Source organism: Oncorhynchus nerka, linkage group LG25 (genome assembly GCF_034236695.1).
Source record: "Oncorhynchus nerka isolate Pitt River linkage group LG25, Oner_Uvic_2.0, whole genome shotgun sequence".
In the NCBI taxonomy this organism is placed as follows: domain Eukaryota; kingdom Metazoa; phylum Chordata; class Actinopteri; order Salmoniformes; family Salmonidae; genus Oncorhynchus; species Oncorhynchus nerka.
This window is the reverse complement of record NC_088420.1, coordinates 57831357-57857306: the sequence shown is the minus strand read 5'-3', so window position 1 is coordinate 57857306 and position 25950 is coordinate 57831357. Positions and strand designations below refer to the sequence as shown.

General features: G+C 41.4%; 1 protein-coding gene across 1 annotated transcript; it reads right to left on the bottom strand.

The window, feature by feature from the left end:
- Nucleotides 1-10307: 10307 nt before the first annotated feature.
- LOC115109008 (midkine-A-like) lies at nt 10308-25608 on the bottom strand. Its single transcript, XM_029633550.2, has 5 exons — nt 25415-25608; nt 12276-12364; nt 11959-12126; nt 11534-11698; nt 10308-11225 (listed from the first exon to the last, which is right to left on the bottom strand). Exons 1-5 carry the CDS (start codon nt 25417-25419, stop codon nt 11209-11211), a joined length of 444 nt encoding a protein of 147 aa, XP_029489410.1. The 5' UTR covers nt 25420-25608; the 3' UTR covers nt 10308-11208.
- Nucleotides 25609-25950: the final 342 nt, after the last annotated feature.

The following is a 25950-nucleotide window of genomic DNA, read 5'->3' as shown; positions in this document are numbered from 1 at the left end:
CTTGGGATATAGTCTTGACTGCTATGTTTCTTCCCCCTAAACTGTTATCAACAGTCTCACATGTTTTAGAGTGCTGATGTGATTAATATTTTCTGTTCTTTTAAGCTAAATTAAGATTATAGTAAAAATCCAACAAGTTCTATATCATATATAGGAACACCAAAGATCCTATGTAATGTTGACGATGAAAAAAGGCAAATAAACAATAAGAAACTTCACAAAGGTGTTGTTATTAAGGGGTTGTGACTTCACTTATAATTCACTGTATCTCAATTCCAGTGGGTCAGAAGTTTACACACACAGTTGACTGTGCCTTTAAACAACTTGGAAAATTCCAGAAAATGTCATGGCTTTAGAAGCTTCTGATAGGCTAATTGACATCATGTGAGTCAATTGGAGGTGTACCTGTGGATGTATTTCAAGGCCTACCTTCAAACTCAGTGCATCTTTGCTTGACATCATGGGAAAATCAAAAGAAATCAGCCAAGACCTCAGACCTCCACAAGTCAGGTTCATCACCCAACTTATTGTGGGAAGCTTGTGGAAGGCTACCTGAAACGTTTGACCCAAGTTAAACAATTTAAAGGCAATGCTACCAAATACTAATTGAGTGTATGTAAACTGCTGACCAACTGGGAATGTGATGAAAGAAATACAAGCTGAAATAATTCCTTCTCTTTACTATTATTCTGACATTTCACATTCTTAAAATAAAGTGGTGATCCTAACTGACCTAAGACAGTGAATTTTTACTAGGATTAAATGTCAGGAATTGTGAAAAACTGAGTTTAAATGTATTTGGCTAAGGTGTATGTAAACTTCCGACTTCAACTGTAAGTGTGGAAGTGTGTGTGCCTGTGGGTATGTGTTATGTGTGAGTGTATGTGTTGCAGTGTCAGTGTAAGTAATAAGTATGTGTAAGTGTGTGGGTGCATAGAGTCAAATAGAGTTAGTGCTGAAAAGGGTCAATGCAAGAAGAATTATAGTAGAAGGCTTGTGTCCAAAAGTAATTGATGACCTATTTTATGTGTCACGTGGTTATGCCCATTTATGTACATCCTGTCCGGATGTTGTCACGCTATCGAGTGAGGGGTTATGTAACCTGATAGTGCAGCTGTTTTGGGTTAAGCATGTGTTTGCAATAAAGCTGTCCTGGTGATCGGTGTGTAGGGACCTTGTTGAACTGTGGAATGTGTTTGATAATTTGAAAGAGTTGTGAAATTTTCGTAGTGAACTTATGGATCTGCTGTTTGGGAGGCGTGTATATGAAACAGTAATTTCCGGGGTAGGTATACCTCAGTATAAGTAAAAGCTGTGAACACTATGAGCGACAAGAAACCTCAAGAGAGATAAACCACAGAAGACTCTAAAGAAGAAAGAAGTAAAACATGGATTTGTTAGGTACTGACACGCCCGTGACGACCTTAACATCGGAAGTAGGACCACGGTTAAAACATAGAGAAAGGGATGAGTATAAAGCCGCAATATACGATGCACCAAAAAAAATTGTTTTATAAATTTGTATAGAACCCAAATACCTCCTGTAACTGTGCTAAAGGACCAAGTGTTTATGTCCAATGGACAACTATGGGGGTATATGTTTGATTACTCTGATTGTAGAGGGAAACTCTCTACCGTAGCCAAAGGAGAAGAATATACAGACCAGACCTTAGGAGTGGACTACAGGCTTGAAGACAGGCATGTGTTTCGCAAGGTGGTGTGTCCTGAACTGAGAGTTATCTCAAAGGGGTATAGCTTGTTCACGGGCTACGAGACCCGTTGGGAAGGTGCCCCTGACTCCTCAGGAAGAATATTTCATAGGGTGAAAATACAAAGAAAGAATGGACTTCCATGTGGGTGCGTGGAGTTCTATATCAGCAACGAGAAAATCCGCAATGGTAACATCCGTGATGGTGGGCTGGCTGGGGATTTTAGGTTCTGTATGCTTATTCCTTTTAAAAATGTTGGCATATAATGGAATTGAAAATGTTTGAGTTAGTGGATGCTCTCTTTGTACAGAGCCAACGCCTGCAGAATATTGTTAAAATAAGGAAGTGCATTATGCATATGAATCCTAAGGATGTTGATTCAAAGGAACCCCCAGAAGGGTCATCCCCTGGAAAAAACATATGTGGATGTTACGTTAACCACGTCCCGATCCCCAAGGAATGGTTCAACAATAAAAGGGGTGACCATAACTCTTATGGTTCTTCATTTCAGCATATACCATGGATATTCACATATCAGGACTTCGATACGTCATGGGGACCAGAGTCCCTAAGGCCTCACAGCCCTCCTTTCTACTCCCCCCAGGCAAGCCCCCAGGCACCCTCTGCATGTACACAGCATGAGGATGTGTTTGATGGGGTGGTCAGTACTATTTCTGTGGACACCATCAAGGCCTCTGTAGCCTCACGTTTAGATGTATATTGGAGAGTATATAAGAGAAAAATGCCCCGGTTGTGAGATCAGTCACTCCAGCCAACGACATCCATGTTTATATGACCCACCCCGGTTCTACTTCTTCAACCACTTTGAGGAGCTGGTGAAAAGACTGGTCCAGCCGCTTTATACCATCGATGGTCAGAGCCTTGGAGTCTATGGGTCTTGTGCCATCTATTGCCAGGTTTTATGGTGTAACAGAGGCTTTCCTACATGAACTGAAGGAGGCAATCTTCATCCATCCACTCAAAGAAATCAGGCAAGCATTGGTGGACGACAACAAATACCAGGAAGCTTTGGTGGTTGATGTGGTGACTTTCTGGCTCAATAAACCCCAAGAAAACAAGTAACATTATTTAATGTTTTAAGTTAGATATAAAGCAATGGGTAACTATCTGCATACTATGTTAGAGAGAATAAATAAATAAAATAACTCTTATTCAACAAATTATTGAAAATAAAGTGGACAACGCTATCGCTCTACACATGCAACAATACAGGGGTTAATGCAGTGTGTGTTAAAAATGGAACAAATCATGAGTCATGTAAGACATACGGGGAAGACTCTATACTGGTCACAACAGGTCTTGTGGATGATTCTGGAGAACTAGAAACATCCTTGTTTAAGATTTTAGTTCATTTGTTTTAACCATCATTTAATTGTAACATGTATCATATTTTTTGTTTATATACTTAGATAATGGATGGATGTGTTTTAAAGATTCAGAGATATAAGCCTGTAAATGTAAACCAAGTTTACCATGTATTGCATGCATGGGTCATTGATAAAACGGGTACTAATATTTTGCTACCAGGTCAGTCACCAGGGGGAGACTCGTCGAGGCCTGGTGACAGACGGAGTATACATCACTAGGCAATGGCTCCATCTGCTGGACGTGCCAGGTCTCGACGGACTCTCTGGCCAGGGTTAATTGGGGCTGATTGGGAGTTGGTGAGTAATCATGGGCTGATTGTTGGGGACGGTACCAGAGGTAACAGGAGGGAGTTCAGTTTTGATCCCCACAGGAAACAGCAAGACCCGGAGCCCAGAAGACGGTATACCGGAGAGGGTCTCTTGGGGGAGACCTATATTCTTTTCTTTTGGACTATTATTTGAATAAACACCTTTGAAACTGAGCTAATACTACTCTGTCTGATCTGTATAAATGTTTTGACCCAACCCCCTGGTCTGCCAATACGTAATACTTAAAAAGGTATGCAAAATGAAAATGAAATGTTCTCGTTATTTGAAATGGGCTCATTAATGTTACTGTACAGCAGAGAGGCAAGAAGGATGGCTTAGCAGATGATGAAAAACATGTATTATACCCCCTCTAACCCAGGGTCTTTTGGAGTGAAGGAGAGGTTCCAGAGAGCTATAGCTGAAGAAACAGGTAGCAGGTTAGGCGATTCTCAAGTGAATGATTGGATAGCAGAGCAGGATGCTTACAATCTGCATAAACCTGTGCGAAAGCAATTTCCTCAATTTTTTTTCTACTTGTCCCAGTTTCAGAAGGATCTATGTGACATGCAGGCTCTTGTAGATAAAAATGATGGAAATCGATACATGCTAACGGTTATAGACATTTTCTCTAAAATAGCATTTGTAAGGGTCTTAAAAAATAAGAGTGGGGCAGAGGTGACCTTTGACTCTATCTTGGAGGAAGGAGGAGCACCAAAGAAAGTGACAGCGGTAAATCATTTTTTAGTAATACTTTTCAGAAACTCATGAAGAAGCACAATATCATACATTTTGCTACAGTTTCGGATTTGAAAGCTTCAGTGGTTGAACGCTTTAACAGAACTTTGAAGGAAGGATATGGAAATACTTTACAGCACACAACACCCATAGATATGTGGATATAGTTCAAGATTTAGTAAAGGGTTATAACTACAGCTACCATAAGTGTATAGTATGTATGAAACCCTCCAAGGTCTCTTCTGAAAACTCTTTTCAAGTCTAAAAATATGTATGGTTTCCCCCTTCGGCGTAAGAAAAAAATAGATTTTAAATTCATAGTGGGTGACTTGGTACGTATATATCCAAGTTGAGGGGTGTTTTCGACAAAAAATATGAGCAAGGTTACAGCGATGAGCTGTTCACAGTTACCACGTATACCCCCTGTATACAAGTTAAAAGATTATGATGGGGAGCTTATAGAGGGTTCCTTTTATGAGAAGGAACTCCAGAAGGTACAGCTGGGTAAAGACAAAGTCTTTCACGTGGAGGAGATTCTGGATCAAAAGAGAGAACAGGGTAAAAAATGGCTGTTGGTCCATTGGAAAAACTGTCCACAAAAGTTTAACAGTTGGATATTAAAGGAAGAGGTGGTGAAGGCAGTGGGAGTTATAACTTAAACCCTCAGGCATGATAAAAACACCTCCATTCGAGTGTACACGGGAGTGCATCATGGAGCACAGTGGATTTTACCTGACTCTCCCCAGTAATGTGTCTGCAGATATATATAGGAATAACAAAAGTTTGAATTATACAACCAATTTCCCAAAGCCAATAGAGTTATCAGAGACCTGGGAAGTTGAGATTTGTCTACCTCCTTTGTCATCTCCTAATGTCACAGCTAGCCAATGTTCACCAGACATTGTCATCTATACTATTCTACGGTATCTAAGTCCGTTGCGCTCTGACATCGCTTGTCCATGTGTATATAGTCTTAATTGGGTATATGTGGGGTAGGATGGGTATTGACAATAAACATGGCCGGTCGATCCTTCCATTTCTCAATAGGTAGTTCATCACAAACCCATACTCCACAAAATAAAAAATATCTAACAAATTACCCCACATATACCCAATTAAGACTATATACACATGGACAAGCAATGTCAGAGCGCAACGGACTAAGATACCGTAGAATAGTATAGAATACAGAATATACATATGAGATGAGTAATGTAAGATATGTACATTATTAAAGTGACTAGTGTTCCATTCCTTAAAGTGGCCAGTGATTTCTAGTCTATGCCTATAGGCAGCAGCCTCTAATGTGCTAGTGATGGCTGTTTAACATTCTGATGGCCTTGAGATAGAAGCTGTTTTTCAGTCTCTCGGCCCCAGCTTTGATGCACCTATACTGACCTCACCTTCTGGATGATAGCGGGGTGAACAGGCAGTGGCTTCGGTGGTTGATGTCCTTGATGATCTTTTTGTCCTTCCTGTGACATTGGGTGCTGTAGGTGTCCTAGAGGGCGGGTTTTTTGCCCCCGGTAATGCGTTGGGCAGACCGCACCACCCTCTGGAGAGTCTTGCGGTTGCGGGTGGTGCAGTTGCCGTACCAGGCTGTGATACAGCCTGACAGGATGCTTTCAACTGTGCATCTGTAAAAGTTTGTGAGGGTTTTAGATGACAAGACATATTTCTTTAGCCTCCTGAGGTTGAAGAGGCTCTGTTGTGCCTTCTTCACCACACTGTTTGTGTGGGTGGTCCATTTCAGTTTGTCAGTGATGTGTACGCTAAGGAACTTTCCACCTTCTCCACTATGGTCCCATCGATATAGATAGGTGGCTGCACCCTCTGCTGTTTCCTGAAGTCCACGATCATCTTCTTTGTATTGTTGACGTTGAATGAGAGGATGTTTTCCAGGCACCACACTCGCAGAGCCCTCACTTCCTCCCTGTAGGCTGTCTCATCGTCGTTGGTAATCAAGCCTACTACTGTTGTGTTGTTTGCAAACTTGATGATTGAGTTGGAGGCGTGCTTGGCCATGCAGTCATGGGTGAACAGGGAGTACAGGTGGTTTTCCAAGAGGTGGTGAGTGTTTCTGAATGGTCCAGTCTCAGCCATGACTTAAATGCGCTTGAAAACCAGAGAAGGTTTGAATGTTGCTGTCCAATGATTCCCAACACAAACAATTGATAAATGATTCAGTGCTGTAATGGCTGCCAAATGTGAATTAAATTCCACCAAGTATTAATTCTGGGATGTGAAGACATACGCAATCCAGACATGTTCGTGTTTTAAGATGTGAAGTCTGTGCAAGGTGTTTGTAGACCCACTAGTGACTGTATTTTGCCTTTTCCCAGAGATGACTTCAAGTGATGCAGAGCATGAATGGCAATTGAGCCATCTGAAAATGAGCCACCTGCAGCAAATGGACAGAAGAGAAAATATGGGTAAATCAGAGGAGGAGGGGTCAGCACCAGGTCCAGGGAAGAAAGGGAACAGCAACAAGGGTAATCCTCCTCTTCCATTTCAGCATGCCTCAAACTCCCTTTATTATGCACATCGCACGTCTGAAAAGCTGTGGTCAACTTGGCAATAAAGCAAGGGAAGGTAGTCAAAATAGGATGAGACAAGTTTCATTAAGGTTTCTGGAGGGAGCAGGCAAGGTGACCAATGTACGCTCCAAGTACTACGGCAATACTACGGCAGTATTTCTCTCAGCTCAACTCAAAATAACCAGGGTTCTTACAATTCAGGATCCTCCATTGGAAACTGTGAGGTGGTCCATAATATACACTGCTCAAAAAAATAAAGGGAACACTAAAATAACACATCCTAGATCTGAATGAATGAAATATTCTTATTAAATACTTTTTTCTTTACATAGTTGAATGTGCTGACAACAAAATCACACAAAAATGATCAATGGAAATCAAATTTATCAACCCATGGAGGTCTGGATTTGGAGTCACACTCAAAATTAAAGTGGAAAACCACACTACAGGTCGATCCAACTTTGATTTAATGTCCTTAAAACAAGTCTAAATGAGGCTCAGTAGTGTGTGTGGCCTCCACGTGCCTATATGACCTCCCTACAACGCCTGGGCATGCTCCTGATGAGGTGGCGGATGGTCTCCAGACCTGGACTAAAGCATCCGCCAACTCCTGGACAGTCTGTGGTGCAACGTGGCGTTGGTGGATGGAGCGAGAGATGATGTCCCAGATGTGCTCAAATGGATTCAGGTCTGGGGAATGGGCGGGCCAGTCCATAGCATCAATGCCTTCCTCTTGCAGGAACTGCTGACACACTCTAGCCACATGAGGTCTAGTATTGCATTAGGAGGAACCCAGGGCCAACCGCACCAGCATATGGTCTCACAAGGGGTCTGAGGATCTCATTTCGGTACCTAATGGCAGTCAGGCTACCTCTGGCGAGCACATGGAGGGCTGTGTGGCCCCCCAAAGACATGCCACCCCACACCATGACTGACCCACCGCACAAAGGCGGAGGTAGCGGTCCTGCTGCTGGGTTGTTGTCCTCCTACGGCCTCCTCCACGTCTCCTGATGTACTGGCCTGTCTCCTGGTAGCGCCTCCATGCTCTGGACACTACGCTGACAGACACAGCAAACCTTCTTGCCACAGCTCGCATTGATGTGCCATCCTGGATGAGCTGCACTACCTGAGCCACTTGTGTGGGTTGTAGACTCCGTCTCATGCTACCACTAGAGTGAAAGCACCGCCAGCATTCAAAAGTGACCAAAACATCAGCCAGGAAGCATAGGAACTGAGAAGTGGTCACCACCTGCAGAACCACTCCTTTATTGGGGGTGTCTTGCTAATTGCTTATAATTTCCACGTTGTCTATTCCATTTGCACAACAGCATGTGAAATGTATTGTCAATCAGTGTTGCTTCCTAAGTGGACAGTTTGATTTCACAGAAGTGTGATTGACTTGGAGTTACATTGTGTTGTTTAAGTGTTCCCTTTATTTTTTTGGAGCAGTGTATATATATATATATTTTTAACCTTTATTTAACTAGGCAAGTCAGTTAAGAACAAATTCTTATTTTCAATGACAGCCTAGGAACAGTGGTTTAACTGCCTGTTCAGGGGCAGAACGACAGATCTGTACCTTGTCAGCTCAGGGATTTGAACTGGCAACCTTTCGGGTACAAGTCCACCTCTCTAACCACTAGGCTACCTGCCACCCCATATTAATCTAATAGTACAGAGCCAGAGGTGGATTGAAGTATGAAATCCTTGGACAGACCAATGATATCGAACCTGACTGCGACTTTAAGACGAGTGTCCGTGCGATGTTACCTCTCGTCGCAGAGGGAATATAATAAAAACCCTCAAAACATGGTGTAAGTTGAATCTGAATGATGTGGTTTTGTGGCTATTCAATCAATGGCTTGAAAAGTCACACAAATAGAATCCTATAATGTACTCCTTATTAGCCTGAACTTCTCCAAAATGTAATAATGATGTATAAAATGTGTAACAGATACCTCTTTAGAAATGTGGGAAAGGGCCATTAAATATCCACAATGTGATATGTGGTGCGCTGAAGTGGTACACTACATAACAAGATGGCATGAAACCTTAATTTGCTCAAGAAAAGACTTCCGCCATTTCTATCTGGTTTCTACTATGTGACTGTATGGGAAGCAGCTGTATTTCACCAGTGGTAATACTGTAATTGACAATGGATAATGGAGTAAAGGGTTTATATCACTGACCTAGACCTGTAAGATACAACTGTAAGAACTGTAAGATGCAAGGCATGTAATTACACAGCTCATAACATTTGAACCCCTTTTTATTGTTTACAAAATATTTTTTGTTGTGGCGTGCTTTCATAGAAGTTGATTATTATTATTTAGCAAATTATCAAAAGCTGCTAAATGACTGATGTTAATTTAACATATATTACTTGATATAAATGAGAACTGATCATTTGTAACTGAATTCACATTCACTGTAATTTTCGTCCTTTTTTTCCCATTCTACCTTTATTCTTTCAGGGAGGAGGGCTTTGCCTTTTTTCAAGTATTCTAAAGTCTTCCAAAATTAATGTCTACATTGTGTACAAATCAGGTTCAATAAAGTGTTTTCCCCTAATAATTAACACAGAAGACACCTGGCCGGGTGGTGACAGAATAACAACCTATCACTAAACGTAACCAAGACTAAGGAGATGATTGTGGACAACAGTAAAAGGAGGACCGAGCACGCCCTCATTCTCATCGACGGGGCTGTAGTGGAGCAGGTTGAGAACTTCAAGTTCCTTGGTGTCCACATCAACAACAAACTAGAATGGTCCAAACACACCAAGACAATCGTGAAGAGGGCACGACAAAGCCTATTCCCCCTCAGGAAACTAAAAAGATTTGGCATGGGTCCTGAGATCCTCAAAAGGTTCTACAGCTGCAACATTGAGAGCACCCCAGTCATAGACTGGTTGCATCACTGCCGGTACGGCAATTCCTCGGCCTCTGACCGCAAGGCACTACAGATGGTAGTGCATACAGCCCAGTACATCACTGGGGCTAAGCTGCCTGCCATCCAGGACCTCTACACCAGGCGTGTCAGAGGAAGGCCCTAAAAATTGTCAAAGACCCCAGCCACCCCAGTCATAGACTGTTCTCTCTACTACCGCATGGCAAGCGGTACCGGGGTGCCAAGTCTAGGACAAAAAGGCTTCTCAACAGTTTTTGCCCCCAATCCATAAGACTCCTGAACAGGTAATCAAATGGCTACCCGGACTATATGCATTGTGTGCCCCCCCAACCCCTCTTTTTACGCTGCTGCTACTCTCTGTTTATCATATACTGTATGCATAGTCACTTTAACTATACATTCATGTACATACTACCTGAATTGGGCTGACCAACCAGTGCTCCCGCACATTGGCTAACCGGGCTATCTGCATTGTGTCCCACCCACCAACCCCTCTTTTACGCTACTGTTACTCTCTGTTCATCATATATGCATAGTCACTTTAACCATATCTACATGTACATACTACCTCAATCAGCCTGACTAACCGGTGTCTGTATGTAGCCTCGCTACTTTTATAGCCTGTCTTTTTACTGTTGTTTTATTTCTTTACTTACTTATTGTTCACCTAACACCTTTTTTGCACAATTGGTTAAAGCCTGTAAGTAACCAGTTCACTGTAAGGTCTACACCGGTTGTATTCGCTGCACATGACGAATAAACGTTGATTTGATTTGAGAAAAACAATTACTTAATATGAAAAGTATTCAGACAAAACACAACAAATTTTTGTTATACAAACAACAGTACAGTATTTTATACAAACCTTGTGTTGCAATTCCAGTCATTTCTATAGTTCAAAAATACATTTTGCAGAGGAGTTCCATTGTTCCATACAATTCTAATATTTGTTTCCAGGATATAGACAGTACACATATCCACATACAAAAACGATTCCTCTAAAATCTTCTAAAATATGTATTTTTGAGCTTCTTGGAACATGGTCAACGACACTCATGATCATTGAAGAAATATTATAAGTTTGTTCATAGTGTTGTTTGTTTATGTTTAATTTTGTAACTATAGCTTTATTACAACTATCAATAGAAGTTGAGTTCTTTACATTTTCTGTTAAAAAAAAAAAAAAACACAAGATGGCCTAAAACTATGAAGACTGACTTATATGTCAAGTTTCCTACTGAAAAGAATGTAAAGATTTTTTTTAACCCTTAAAACAAATAAAAACACATAACAAGATTGTTTTCGTGAAAAGACATGAACATGAGAGTATAGACAGAGATTGTTGGGTTGTTGTTGTTTTGAGAAGGACAAAGCGCTTAGCGGCAGAGACAGATGCTACATCCCAAATGACACCCTATCCCTTATATATTGCACTACTTTTGACCAGGGCCCTCTGGTCTAAAAGTAGAGCACTATATAACGGATAGGGTGTCATTTTGGACACAGTCAGAGACACTGGCTGAGTGTTTGGCAAAGGAGGGTGACAACTGTGCTGCTGAAGTAAGCCAGAAGTCACACCTGCTGTGTCTCAGTCAGTTCTCAAGCTTCACTCTTTAGTTGTCACTCTGTCCTCTTCCCTATAAAAAAAAGAAGAAAAAGTCAGTTGTTTGGATTCAATTGGGCTATTCTCAGTCAAACGGCGCAGTGCATTTTGACAGGGTGGCTATGAAATTCCTTTCAGCATATGAATTGCTTTATTTTCTGCAGTGTTGGGTTTGTGTTTTCATGTTGTTTTGGAGAACCTGCTTTTCCAGTTTAGTGACAAATGCATACCTGCTAAGGAGTATGCCATCAGTATTCAACATCCCCTTAACAAACAGAATTTCAACCAGTTTTGCCCGCTGGGTTTGTCCTATGGTGGTCTAATAAATGAGATCCGACCTACCTTTTCCTCCCTTCCCCTTGGGCTTAGAGGAGCATGGCTTGGTCACCGTGATGGTGGCCTCGCAGTCTAACTTGAACAGGTCTTTCTTCAGGGTTCCTGACCGGCTTTTGGTGCCGGTGGTCGTGTCACACTCACCCCAATTGGTGAACCTGTACTTGCAGTCAGCTAGAAAGAAATACCATCTATTTTATCATATAAAACATCCATAAAAACATGTTGATCTAATTCCGTTATGATTAGAGACCAGAGTTTTTCCTGACCACGATGAGACCTGACCAGTGACCATGAAAAACTATGGGCCCTAGTTACTAATGATGATGGTACAGAATGCAGATACATGTAGTATATTTACATATATGTGAATATATGTATGTACTGTATGTGTCTGTCAGGACCACATCCATCTCCAACATTTGCCCTCGTACCACCAAAGGCCTTCTTCCAGTTGCAGGGGATATTGCACTTGTGTTTGGTGGTGTGCTCACTGCAGGTGGCCTCACGGAACCCATCTCCACAGTCACCAGCATTGGGCACACATTTGCCAAAGCGCTTCTCAGCACATTCTGCTTTGCCCCCCTCTTTGGCTTTCTGACCTGTGGCACCAAAAATAAAACAAATAAATAATTTAATTGATTTTGCCTGACATTTGCAGTAACACAACATAGCATGAGCTCCTTCAAAGGGATACATTTTTAAAAATCTGACATACTGTACACATTAATGTAGTTTGATCACATCTCACCTTTTTTGTCACCATGTTTGTGTGCTGCTTCTGCTGTGACCATCAAGGCCACAAGCAGCACAAGTGTCATTGAGAACACACCTTGCATTCTGTGGAGAGAAAATGTAATATCATTATCAACATATTATTGGAAAGTTTACTAGCCACTGGGCTGAAAGAGATGATCAAAACACATTATGGTTCCATGTATGTCCTATATCTTTTTTATGTTTTTGGGAGTTGTAATTTGTGAGTGACCACGGTTGAGTTCCTGCCCGACTACAGTCATGGCCAAAAGTTTTGAGAATGACACAAATATTAATTTCCACAAGGTTTGCTATTTCAGTGCCTTTAGATATTATTGTCAGATGTTACTATGGAATACTGAAGTATAATTACAAGCATTTCATAAGTGTCAAAGGCTTTTATTGACAATTACATGAAGTTGATGCGAAGAGTCAAAATTTGCAGTGTTGACCCTCTTTTTCAAGACCTCTGCAATCCGCCCTGGCATGCTGTCAATTAATTTCTGGGCCATATCCTGACTTATGGCAGCCCATTCTTGCATAATGAATGCTTGGAGTTTGTCAGACTTTGTTGGTTTTTGTTTGTCCACCCGCCTCTTGAGGATTGACCACACGTTCTGAATAGGATTAAGGTCTGGGGAGTTTCCTGGCCATGGACCCCAAATATTGATGTTTTGTTCCCCGAGCCACTTAGTTATCACATTTGCCTTATGACAAGGTGGTCTTTCATGCTGGAAAAGGCATTGTTCGTCACCAAACTGTTCCTGGATGGTTGGGAGAAGTTGCTCTCGAAGGATGTTGGTACCATTCTTTATTCATGGCTGCGTTCTTAGGAAAAATTGTGAGTGAGCCCACTCCCTTGGCTGTGAAGCAACCCCACACATGAATGGTATCAGGATTCTTTACTGTTTACACAGGACTGATGGTAGTGCTCATCTTGTCTTCTCTGGACAAGCTTTTGTCCGGATGCCCCAAACAATCGGAAAGGGGATTCATCAGCGAAAATGACTTTACCCCAGTCTTCAGCAGTCCAATCCCTGTACCTTTTGCAGAATATCAGTCTGTCCCTGATGTTTTTCCTAGAGAGAAGTGGCTTCTTTGCTGCCCTTCTTGACACCAGGCCATCCTCCAAAAGTCTTCGCCCCACTGTGCGTGCAGATGCACTCACACCTGCCTGCTGCCATTCCTGAGCAAGCTCTGTGCTGGTGGTGCCCCAATCCCGCAGCTGAATCAACTTTAGGAGACGGTCCTGGCGCTTGCTGGACTTTCTTTCGCGCCCTGAAGCCTTCTTCACAACAATTGAACCGCTCTCCTTGAATTTCTTGATGATCCGATATATGGTTGATGTAGGTGCAATCTTACTGGCAGCAATATCCTTGCCTGTGAAACGCTTTTTGTGCAAAGCAATGATGACGGCACATGTTTTCTTGCAGGTAATCATGGTTGACAGAGGAAGAACAATGATCCCAAGCACCACCCTCCTTTTGAAGCTTACAGTCTGTTATTCAAACTCAATCAGCATGACAGAGTGATGTCTAGCCTTGTCCTCGTCAACACTCACACCTGTGTTAACGAGAGAATCACTGACATGATGTCAGCTGGTACTTTTGTGGCAGGGCTGAAATGCAGGAGAAATATTTTTGGGGGATTCAGTTCATTTGCATGGCAAAGAGGGACTTTACAGTTAATTGCAATTCATATGATCACTCTTCATAACATTCTGGAGTATATGCAAATTGCCTTCATACAAACTGAGGCAGCAGACTTTGGGGAAATTAATATTTGTGTCATTCTCAAAACTTTTGGCCACGACTGTAGATGCATAGATGCATTATTTCACCTTGATTTAACCAGATAGGCCAGTTGAGAACAAGTTCTCATTTACAACTGCGACCTGGCCAAGATAAAGCAAAGCAGTGCAACAAAAACAACAACACAGAGTTAGACATAAAACAAACGTACAGTTAAAAACACAAAATAAAATAAAAATAGAAATGTAGAAGAGTAGAGAGGTTTAGCATTAATACTGGAGTGATAGATGTGCAGATGATGATGTGCACGATGTGCATGATCCTACCTCATTTGCACACACTGTATATAGACTGTTTCTACTGTATTATTGACTGTATGTTTGCTTATTCCATGTGTAACTTTTTGTTGTTCTTTTTGTCGCACTGCTTTGCTTTATCTTGGCAAGGTCGCAGTTGTAAATGAGAACTTGTTCTCAACTGGCCTACCTGGTTAAATCAAGATGAAATAAAAAATAAAAAATAAAAACTGCACGTAGAGATATTGGGGTGCAAACGAGTAAGAGGGTAAGTAATAATATGGGGATGAGGTAGTTGGGTGGGCTATTTACAGATTGACTGTGTACAGGTACAGTGATCAATAAGCTGCTCAGACAGGAGAAAAAAGACTCCAGCTTCAGAGATTTTTGCAATTCGTTCCAGTCATTGGCAGCAGAGAACTGGAAGGAAAGGCGGCCAAAGGGTGTGTTGGCTTTGGGGGTGACCAGCGCAATATACCTGCTGGTGCACGAGCTACGGGTGGGTGTTGCCAGTGAGCTGAGATAAGGCGGGGCTTTACCTAGCAAAGACTTATAGATGACCTGGAGCCAGTAGGTTTTGCGACAGAGATGTAGTAAGGACCAGCCAACGAGAGCATACAGGTCGCAGTGGTGGGTAGTATATGGGACTTTGGTGATAAAACGGATGGCACTGTGATAGACTACCTCCAGTTCGCTGAGTAGAGTGTTGGAGGCTATTTTGTAAATGACATCGCCGAAATCAAGGATCGGTAGGATAGTCCGTTTTAAGAGGGTATGTTTGGAGGCGTGAGTGAAGGAGGCTTTGTTGCGAAATAGGAAGCCGATTCCAGATTTAATTTTGGATTGGAGATGCTTAATGCGAGTCTGGAAAGAGAGTTTACAGTCTAACCAGACACCTAGGTATTTGTAGTTGTCCACATATTCCAGGTCAGAACCGTCCAGGGTAGTGATGCTAGTCGGGCGGAAGGGTGCTGGCAGCAATCGGTTGAAGAGCATGCACTTAGTTTTACTAGCATTTAAAAGCAGTTGGAGGCCACGGAAGGAGTGTTGTATGGCATTGATGCTTGTTTGTAGGTTTGTTAGCACAATGTCCAAAGAAGGGCCAAATGTATACAGAATGGTGTCGTTTGCGTAGAGTTGGATCACAGAATCACACACTGAACTCTATCTGAGAAATAGTTGGTGAACGAGGCGAGGCAGTCATTTGAGAAGCCAAGGCTATTGAGTCTGCTGATAAGAATGCAATGATTGACAGAGTTGAAGGCCTTGGCCAGGTCAATGAAGACGGCTGCACATTACTGTCTTTTATCGATGGCGGTTATGATATCGTTCAGGACCTTGAGCGTGGTTGAGGTGCACCCATGACCAGCTTGGAAACCAGACTGCATAGTGGAGAAGGTACGGTTTGGATTCGAAATGGTCGGTGATCTTGGCTTTTGAAGATTTTAGAAAGGCAGGCCAGGATCTATAGGTCTATAACAGTTTGGGTCTATAGTGTCTCCCCCTTTGAAGGGGGGGATGACCATGGAAGCTTTCCAATTTAAGGGGAAGTCGGATGGTCTAGATTGTCTAGCCCAGCTGATTTGTAGGGGTCCAGATTTTGCAGCTCTTTCAGAACATCAGCTGTCTGGTTTGGGTGAAAGAGAAGCGGGGGGGGGGGGGGGCAAGTTGCTGCACGGGATGCTGAGATGTTGGCCGGGGTAGGGGTAGCCAGGTGGAAAGCATGGCCAGCCGTGGGAGAATGCTTATTGAAATGATCGATTATCGTAGATTTATCGGTGGTGACATTGTTTCCTATCCTCAGTGCAGTGGGCAGCTGGGAGGAGGTGCTCTTATTCTTCATAGGCTTTACAGTGTCCCAGAACTTTTTGGAATTAGTGCTACAGGAAGAAAATTTCTGTTTGAAAAAGCTAGCCTTAGCTTTCCTAACTGAGTACATTTGTTCCTGACTTCCCTGAAAAGTTGCATATCGCGGGGCTATTCGATGCTAATGCATAACGCCACAGGATGTTTTTGTGCTGGTCAAGGGCAGTCAAGTCTGGGGTGAAGTCTGTTCTTAGTTCTACATTTTTTGAATGGGACATGCTTATTTAAGCACTTTTGAAGAGCAGCCAGGCATCCTCACAGGATGAGGTAAATATCCTTTCAGGATACCCGGGCCAGGTCGATTAGAAAGGCCTGCTAACTGAAGTGTTTTAGGGAGTGTTTGACAGTGATGAGGGGTGGTCGTTTGACCGCAGACCCATTACGCACACAGGCAATGAGGCAGTGATTACTGAGATCCTGGTTGAAGACAGCAGAGGGGTATTTCGAGGGCAGGTTGGTCAGGATGATATCTAAGGGGGTGCTCATGGTTATGAATTTAGGGTTGTAACGGGTAGGTTCCTTGATGATTTGTGTGATATTGAGGGCATCTAGCTTAGATTGTGTTAAGCATGTCCCAGTTTAGGTCACCTAACACTACGAACTCTGAAGATAGATTGGGGGCGATCAATTCACATATGGTGTCCAGGGCACAACTGGGGACCGAAGGGGTCTATAACAAGCGGCAACGGTTTCTGGAAAGGTGGATTTTTAATAGTAGAAGCTCGAATTGTTTGGGCACAGACCTGGATAGTATGACAGAACTCCGCAGGCTAACTCCGCCCCCTTTGGCAGTTCTATCTTGTTGGGAAATGTTATAGTTAGGGATGGAAATTTCAGGATTTTTGGTGGCCTTCCTAAGCCAGGATTCAGACACGGCTAGGACATCCGGGTTGGCGGAGTGTGCTAAAGTAGTGAATAAAACAAAGTTAGGGAGAAGGCTTCTAATGTTTACATGCATGAAACCAATGCTTTTACGGTTACAGAAGCAAATGAGAGCGCCTGGGGAATTGGAGTGATGCTGAGGGCTGCAGAGCCTGGGTTAACCTCTACATTTACCAGAGGAACAAATGAGGCGTTGCATTGCATCAACCAATGGTTGCGTGCCACCTCATCGACTGTTGAGTTGGGCATCAAATTACTAATGCCGCGTTCATGTGCTAGTCAGAATTAGGAAACTTTCTAACGTTGTACCTATGTTTGTCCATCACATACAACCACCAACTGTTTGTTCATCGCTCTTGATCTAAGATGGCAACTCAGCGCAAATGCGCATGTGCCAATTGAATCTCAACAAGTACACAGTCAGTACTTGTATTTGATTAACGTTTATTGACAGCAAACACAGAAAGACACATAACTACAGAGGGCAAACATAGGTACAAGGTTAGCATTTAATAAAAACATTTTTTTTTTAAGTATTGATCTTGGGTGAACCAATGTAGTCAGACCTGAATTCCAAAAAGCCTGGTCTCTGCTCCACCCTTTTGGTGGAGTTCATCAGAAACTTCCTTCACCATGTAGTGGAGTTTAGTCAGCTACCGTGCCTTCAGAAAGTATTCATACCCCTTGACTTAATTCCACATTTTGTTGTGTTACAGCCTGAATTAAAAGCATATATGTTTCTTACCCATCTACACACAATACCCCATAATGACAAAGTGAAAACATGTTTTTAGAAGTTTTTGCAAATATATTGAAAATGAAATACAGAACTATCTCATTTAAAAGTATTCACACCTCCATACATGTTAGAATCACCTTGGGAAGTGATTACAGCTGTCAATATTTCTGGGTAAGTCTCTAAGAGCTTTGCACACCTGGACTATGCAATATTTGCACATTATTCTTTTAAACATTCTTCAGGTTCTGTCACGTTGGTTGTTGATCATTGCTAGACAGCCATTTTTAAGTCTTGCCATAGATTTTCAAATCGATTCAAGTCAAAACTGTAACTAGGCCACTCGAACATTCATTGCCGTCTTGGTAAGCAACTCCAGTGTATATTTGGCCTTGTGTTTTAGATTATTGTCCTGCTGAAAGGTGAATTTGTCTCCCAGTGTCTGTTGGAAAGCAGACTGAACCAAATGTTCCTCTAGGATTTTGCTTGTGCTTAGCTCTATACCATTTATTTTTATCCCCAAAAAAACTCCCTAGTCCTTGCCGATGACAATCATACCCATTACATAATGCAGCCACCACCGTGCTTGAAAATATGAAGAGTGATACTCAATGATGTGTTGTGTTGGATTTGCCCCAAACATAACGCTTTGTATTCAGGACATAAAGTTCATTTCTTTGTCTCCTTTTTTATTTTTACCTATCTACCAATAGGTGACCTTCTTAGCAAGCCATTGGAAAACCTACCTGGTCTTTGTGGTTGAATCGGTGTTTAAAAATCACTGCGTGACTGAGGGACCATACACATAATTGTATGTGTTGGGTACAGAGATGAGGTAGTCATTAAAAATATGTTAAATACTATTATTCCACACAGAGTGAGTCCATGCAACTTATGTGACTTGTTAAGCAAATGTATACTCCTGAACTTATTTAAGCATGCCATAAAGGGCTGGAATACTTATTGACTCAAAACATTTCAGCTTTTCAATTTGAGTTAATTTGTAAAATATTAAAAATTAAAACATACACTAAACAAAAAATATAAATGCAACATGTAAAGTGTTGGTTCCATGTTTCATGAGCTGAAATAAAAGATCCCAGAAATGTTCCATACGCACAAAAAGCTTATTTCTCTCAAATGTTGTGCACAAATTTGTTTACATCCCTGTTAGTGAGCATTTTGCCAAGATAATCTATTCACCTAACAAGTGTTGCATATCAAGAAGCTGATTAAACAGCATGACCATTACACAAGTACACCTTGTGCTGGGGACAATAAAAGGCCACTCTAAAATGTGCAGTTTTGTCACACAACAGTTTTGTCACACAACAGAATGCCACAGAACGCCACAAGTTTGAGGGAGCGTACAATTGATACGCTGACTGCAGGAATGTCCACCAGAGCTGTTGCCAGAGAATTTTATATGAATTTCTTTACCATAAGCCGCTCCCAACGCCATTTTAGAGAACTAGGCAGTACGTCCAACCGGCCTCACAACAGCAGACTAAGTATAACCACGCCAGCCCAGGACCTCCACATCTGGCTTCACCTGAGAAATCGTCTGTACCTGTCAGACAGCGTCTACGGCATTCGTGTGGATGAACTGTTTGCTGATGTCAACGTTGTGAACAGAGTGTCCCATGGTGGCGGTGAAGTTATGGTATGGGTAGACATAAGCCACAGACAATGAACACAATTGCAATTTATCGATGGCAATTTGAATGCACAGAGATATCGTGACGAAATCCTGAAGTCCATTCTCGTGCCATTCATCCATCGCCATCACTTCATGTTTCTGCATGATAATGCACAGCCCCATGTTGCAAGGATCTGTACACAAGCTGAAATGTCCCAGTTTTTCCAAATCCTGCATATTCACCAGGCATGTCACCCATTGAGCATGTTTGGGATGCTCTGTGTCGATGTGTACAACAGCGTGTTCCATTTCCCGCCAATATCCAGCAACTTCGCAGAGTCATTGAAGAGGAGTGGGACAACATTCCACAGGCCACAATCGAAAGCCTGATCAACTCTATTTGAAGGAGATGTGTCGCACTGAATGAGGCAAATGGTGGTCGCAAATGCTGGACTGGTTTTATGATCCATAACCTTGCTTTTTTTAAAGAAATCTGTGAACAACAGATGCATCTGTATTCCCAGTCATGTGAAATCCATAGACTAGGACCTAATTCATTTATTTAAATTGAATGATTACCTTATATGAACTGTAACTCAGTAAAATCTTTGAAATTGTTGCATGTTGCATTTATATTTTTGTTCAGTGTAATTTCACTTTGACATTATGAGTTATTGTGTGTAGGCCAGGGACACAGTCTCAATTTAGTCTAAATTCAGGCTGTAATATGGAATGTGGAAAAAGTCAAGGGTGTGAATAATTTCTGAAGGCACTATATGTGTTGCTATGAGTTACTGCACCTCAATGCAGTACACTGTACTTATTATAACATACTTTGTTCTGTTTTCAGTCAGTTTATAGATTACTTTAATTTGAAGTTACTCTGCAGTTAACTGTCCTTCATCTTAGTTGGTGGATCATTTTAGCCTATGAACATAGCCTACTAATATCTGTATTTTTGTTTCCATGATTACATGGAACACCACGCAAATACACGGCCATTCAAAAGTTTGGGGTCACTTAGAAATGTCCTTGTTTTTGAAAGAAAAGCAAATGTTTTGCCCATTAAAATAACATCAAATTCATCAGAAGTACAGTGTAGACATTGTTAATGTTGTAAATGACTATTGTAGCTGGAAACGGCTGATTTTTTATGGAATATCTACAGTTGAAGTCGGAAGTTTACATACACCTTAGCCAAATACATTTAAACTCAGTTTTTCACAATTCCTGACATTTAAATCCTAGTAAAAATTCCCTGTCTTAAGTCAGTTAGGTCACCACTTTATTTTAAGAATGTGAAATGTCAGAATAATGATAAAGATAATTATTTATTTCAGCTTATATTTATTTCATCACATTCCGAGTGGGTCAGATGTTTACATACACTCAATTAGTATTTGGTAGCATTGCCTTTAAAATGTTTAACTTGGGTCAAACGTTTTGGGTAGCCTTCCACAATCTTCCCACAATAAGTTGGGTGAATTTTGGTCCATTCCTCCTGACATAGCTGGTGTAACTGAGTCAGGTTTGTAGGACTCCTTGCTCGCACTCGCTTTCTCAGTTCTGTCCATACATTTTCTATAGGATTGAGGTCAGGGCTTCGTGATGGCCACTCGAATACCTTGACTTTATCGTCCTTCAGTCATTTTGCCACAACTTTGGAAGAGTGCTTGCGGTCATTGTCAATTTGGAAGACCCAAACAAAACTACCATTCCAGTGTTTTACTTGCTATATTGTATTTACTTTGCCACCATGGCCTTTTTTGCCTTTACCTCCCTTCTCACCTAATTTGCTCACATTGTATATAGACTTGTTTTTTTTTACTGTATTATTGACTGTATGTTTGTTTTACTCCATGTGTAACTCTGTGTCGTTGTATGTGTCGAACTGCTTTGCTTTATCTTGGCCAGGTCGCAATTGTAAATGAGAACTTGTTCTCAACTTGCTTACCTGGTTAAATAAAGGTGAAATAAATAAAATAAAAATTTGCGACCAAGCTTTAACTTCCTGACTGATGTCTTGAAGATGTTGCTTCAATATATCTATATAATTTTCCTCCCTCGTGATGCCATTTATTTTGTGACGTGTACCAGCCTCCTACAGCAAAGCACCCCCACAACATGATGCTGCCACCCCCACAACATGATGCTGCCACCCCCAGGCTTCACGGTTGGGATGGTGTTCTTCGGGCTTGCAAGCCTCCCCCTTTTTCCTCCAAACATAACGATAGTCATTATGGCCAAACAGTTCTATTTTTGTTTCATCAGACCAGAGGACATTTCTCTAAAAAGTACGATCTTTGTCCCCATGGCAAGTTGCAAACCGTAGTCTGGCTTTTTTTTATGATGGTTCATCTCTAGGAGACAGAACGCATCTCCTTCCTGAGCGGTATGACGGCTGCATGGTCCCATGGTGTTGATACTTGCGTACTATTGTTTGTACAGATGAACGTGGTACCTTCATGCGTTTGGAAATTGCTCCCAAGGATAAACCAGACTTGTGGAGGTCTATAAAAGACAATTCTGAGGTCTTGGCTGATTTATTTAGATTTTCCCATGATGTCAAGCAAAGAGGCACTGAATTTAAAGGTAGGCCTTAAAATACATCCACAGGTACACCTCCAATTGACTCAAATGATGTCAATTAGCCTATCAGAAGCTGACATTTTCCAAGCTCAGTCAACTTAGTGTATATAAACTTCTGACCCACTGGAATTGTGACACAATGAATTTTAAGTGAAATAATCTGTCTGTAAACAATTGTTGGAAAAATTAAAATGGGTCATGCACAAAGTAGATGTCCTAACCGACTTGCCAAAACTATAGTTTGTTAACAATAAATTTGTGGAGTGGTTGAAAAACGAGTTTTAATGACTCCAACCTAAGCGTATGTAAACGTCCGACTTCAGCTGAACATAGGCGTACAGAGGCCCATTATCAGCAACCATCACTCCTGTGTTTCAATGGCATGTTGTGTTAGCTAATCCAAGTTTATCATTTTAAAAGGCTAATTGATCATTGGAAAACCGTTTTGCAATTATGTTAGCACAGCTGAAAACTGTTGTTCTGATTAAAGAAGCAATAAAACGGGCCTTCTTTAGACTAGTTGAGTATATGGAGCATCAGTATATGTGGGTTTGATTACAGGCTCTAAATGGCCAGAAACAAATTACTTTCTTCTGAAACTGGTCAGTCTAATCTTGTTCTGAGAAATGAAGGCTATTCCATGTTAGAAATTGCCAAGAAACTGAAGATCTTGTACAACGCTGTGTCCTACTCCCTTCACAGAACAGAGCAAACTGGCTCGAACCAGAATAGAAAGAGGAGTGGGAGGCCCCGGTACACAACTGAGCGAGAGGACAAGTATATTAGAGTGTCTAGTTTGAGAAACAGGCGCCTCACAAGTCCTCAACTGGTAGCTTCCTTAAATAGTACCCACAAAACACCAATCTCAACGTCAAGAGTGAAGAGGCGACTCCTGGATGCTGGCATTCTAGGCAAAGTTCCTCTGTCCAGTGTCTGTGTTCTTTTGCCAATCTTAATATTTTATTTTTATTGGCCAGTCAGAGATATTACTTTTTCTTTGCAACTCTGCCTAGAAGGCCAGCATCCCGTAGTCGCCTCTTTACTCTTGACGTTATGCTGATGCTCCAGATATTAAACTAGTCTAAAGAAGACCTGTGTTATTGCTTCTTTAATCAGAATAACAGTTTTCAGCTGTGCTAACATGATTGCAAAAGGGTTTTCTAATGATCAATTAGCCTTTTAAAACTATAAACTTGGATTAGCTAACACAACGTGCCATTGGAACACAGGAGTGATGGTTGCTGATTATGGGCCTCTATATGCCTATGAAGATATTCCAGCTACAGCTACAATAGTAATTTACAACATTAACAATGTCTACACTGTATGTCTGATCAATTTTATGTTATTTTACTGGACCAAACATTTTATTTTCTTTCAAAAACAAGGACATTTCTAAGTGACCCCAAACTTTTGAACGGTAGTGTACACCACTTACAGACATTTTCCTGTTGACAGTTATGCATGATGAAAGTAGGCTAATGGATTCTAACATTGCTCTTATCCGATCATAATATTTTGCCTAGATAACCTTTGTCTCACTGAATCAACTGAACGCCTTCAAGCCTTCTGCTATTACTTGATGAGTGCTCAATCAACAAGTACAGCAGTATATCCCTTTAATATGTGGGCCACAGGCATCCCCTTTGAATACATTAAATGTGTCAATAACCCATACATCTCTCCCTGTTTCTCTCCACCCCCCCATTACTGGGCTGGGAAATTACAGAGTCTTCTTTGAGAGTTCAGTTTCAAGAGAAAGGCCTCCATTAAATGAGTCCGTTCTTTCACACGTCAGCCGGCCGAGCAAATCCCGCTCGTCTCCCGGCCCCAAATGTGGAGGGCTTCTCCGGGCTTTTGTGTGAACAGAACGGGCTCTCAGCAGGCTCCCTCTCCCTCTCTGTGCTCCAGCCATGCGGAGGGAGAGGCCAAGCGCTTGCTGAAAGGCCTTTAGAGTCCCCTCAAAGGAATACTGATTCATTGGATCAAAACAAAGGGCCTTCTTGCCTGTTTTCATTTCTCTCAAAAGCCCTAACACAGATCCCATGCCACATCTTAGGAGCAAGGCCTCTCCACTGTCCAGCTGAATGTAAACCTATTTGCATAAGAAGACAATGAAGTCTTAAGATGAAGAAAATAAGCGTGATGCTCCCTTTGGTAGATGCGAGGGCAGTACATTTTGAGAACTTCCTCATGAACCGGAGAGTTCACTCTCCCAAAAGGCAAACTTCATGAAAGTCATTTAAAGATGATCTTGAACGCAGATCCGTCGTGGATCTCTAGAACAAAATTATCATATCAACCAAACACTGTATAAACAATGTGAATCAAGGTTTTACTAAGACATGACCTTGTTATATCCATGGAACCAACATGCGTAGACATACTGAACAAATAGACAACGTGAGCTGAGGAGGTCACAACTATTCACAGCTACTTCACAACAACTGTCTCACAACTACATACAAGACAAACAAAGCCTTAGCTAAAGGTTTTGGAAAATAAAATCTTTAAAAGTTGTTGTCAAGATAGGGAGCAACAAAAGAGTGATGGGGTGCATTCCATTCCTCCAATCACTCTTCCTCAGTTCAACCTTAGCTATAAAGCTTGAATATAGTCTCATATAGGATTACCTTACCATGGCATGCCTTATAACCTAAAACTAGACAAAAGTGTGTGGAAAATCTCTGGCAGGATTGACATCCTGCAAGTGCACGAAGAGTGTTGCTTTAATTGGGAGTAAAATAAAGCCCCGGGCAAACAATGAGCTAGCCATGGTAGCTGGAGAACAAACACATCTGGAAACCACACTGTCTGATGATTGTCCCATAATGAATAGAAACCACCTTTTTCTACCATTAAAACTCAATTAATTAGATCACTTGCACTATCAAAAGCTGAATTTACTTTCCCATATTTGAATTGAACAATTATATCGGATTGAATAATTACATCTGATTCTGGTTCAGGTGGTAATAGGTGTAAGCTAAACAAGTAACACCCTAGGATACGCTTTCTAACACCTAGTAGAGTTGGGCTAAATTATAACACAGGGATGCTCTTGTGGGAATGTGAAAACAAAGTTTAAAAAAATATCCCTCACATTGTAAGAAGTCTTAAAACGGTATATTCAAAATGTACCTTAAGAGTTTGAGAATATAGAGTAAAAACCCAGTCTGTAGCGATATGGTATTTGATTGTTCGTAAAACAAATTGGAGATGCCTACAAATGCATGCACTTGTTCTGAACATCGACAGCAAATCGGTGAACAAAGAAACAATGTAAATAACATATGGATATGGTCTATGATTGTTAATAATGAATGCCTTAAACTGACAAAAAATGCGGGATTAGAAAACAGTGCGTCAACTTACTTCATTCTCACAAACAGGCAACTTCACAGTCAAATCACTATACCGGTTGTGTAGTCGTTTGCTTCCCGCACCCAGAGTACAGCTTGCGTTTACTGTGTCGTCCTACTTTTTCTTCGAAACTAGTTTGAGCTGGTCGCATATGAACAATGTTTAAATCTACCACTCGGTGACATCACTTATCCATGCGGCATCACTTTAATCCATATAATGGGAGGCAAAAACATGCCCATCTAATTTGCATTATATACAGTGGTCATGATTTCTGAGACCTGCCTGCTTCATGAATTATTATTCATTCAAACGTGTTTTACAGTAAGTTTATCACATACACCTTTTTAGTGACATCCCTTTTATTATTGTTAAATACACCTGTTGTCATCAAGTAACACGGTAGACTCTCAAATATACTAATATTGCATTTAATACAGCTTTAAATGCAAATATTATGTCAGTGTTAATTACAATCCAAAATTCTGAACCACATGTCTGTTATAAGAATGTAAAGAGGTATGGGGGAAACCTGCAGAATGGAAGGT

What these genes read in the sequence shown, in the direction of transcription:
- LOC115109008 (XM_029633550.2), bottom strand. An exon ending in CAAACATGGTGACAAAAAAG is followed by an intron (nt 12,127 to 12,275) that starts GTGAGATGTGAT and finishes TTGGTGCCACAG; the next exon opens with GTCAGAAAGCCAAAGAGGGG. An exon ending in CTGGAAGAAGGCCTTTGGTG is followed by an intron (nt 11,699 to 11,958) that starts GTACGAGGGCAA and finishes ATTTCTTTCTAG; the next exon opens with CTGACTGCAAGTACAGGTTC.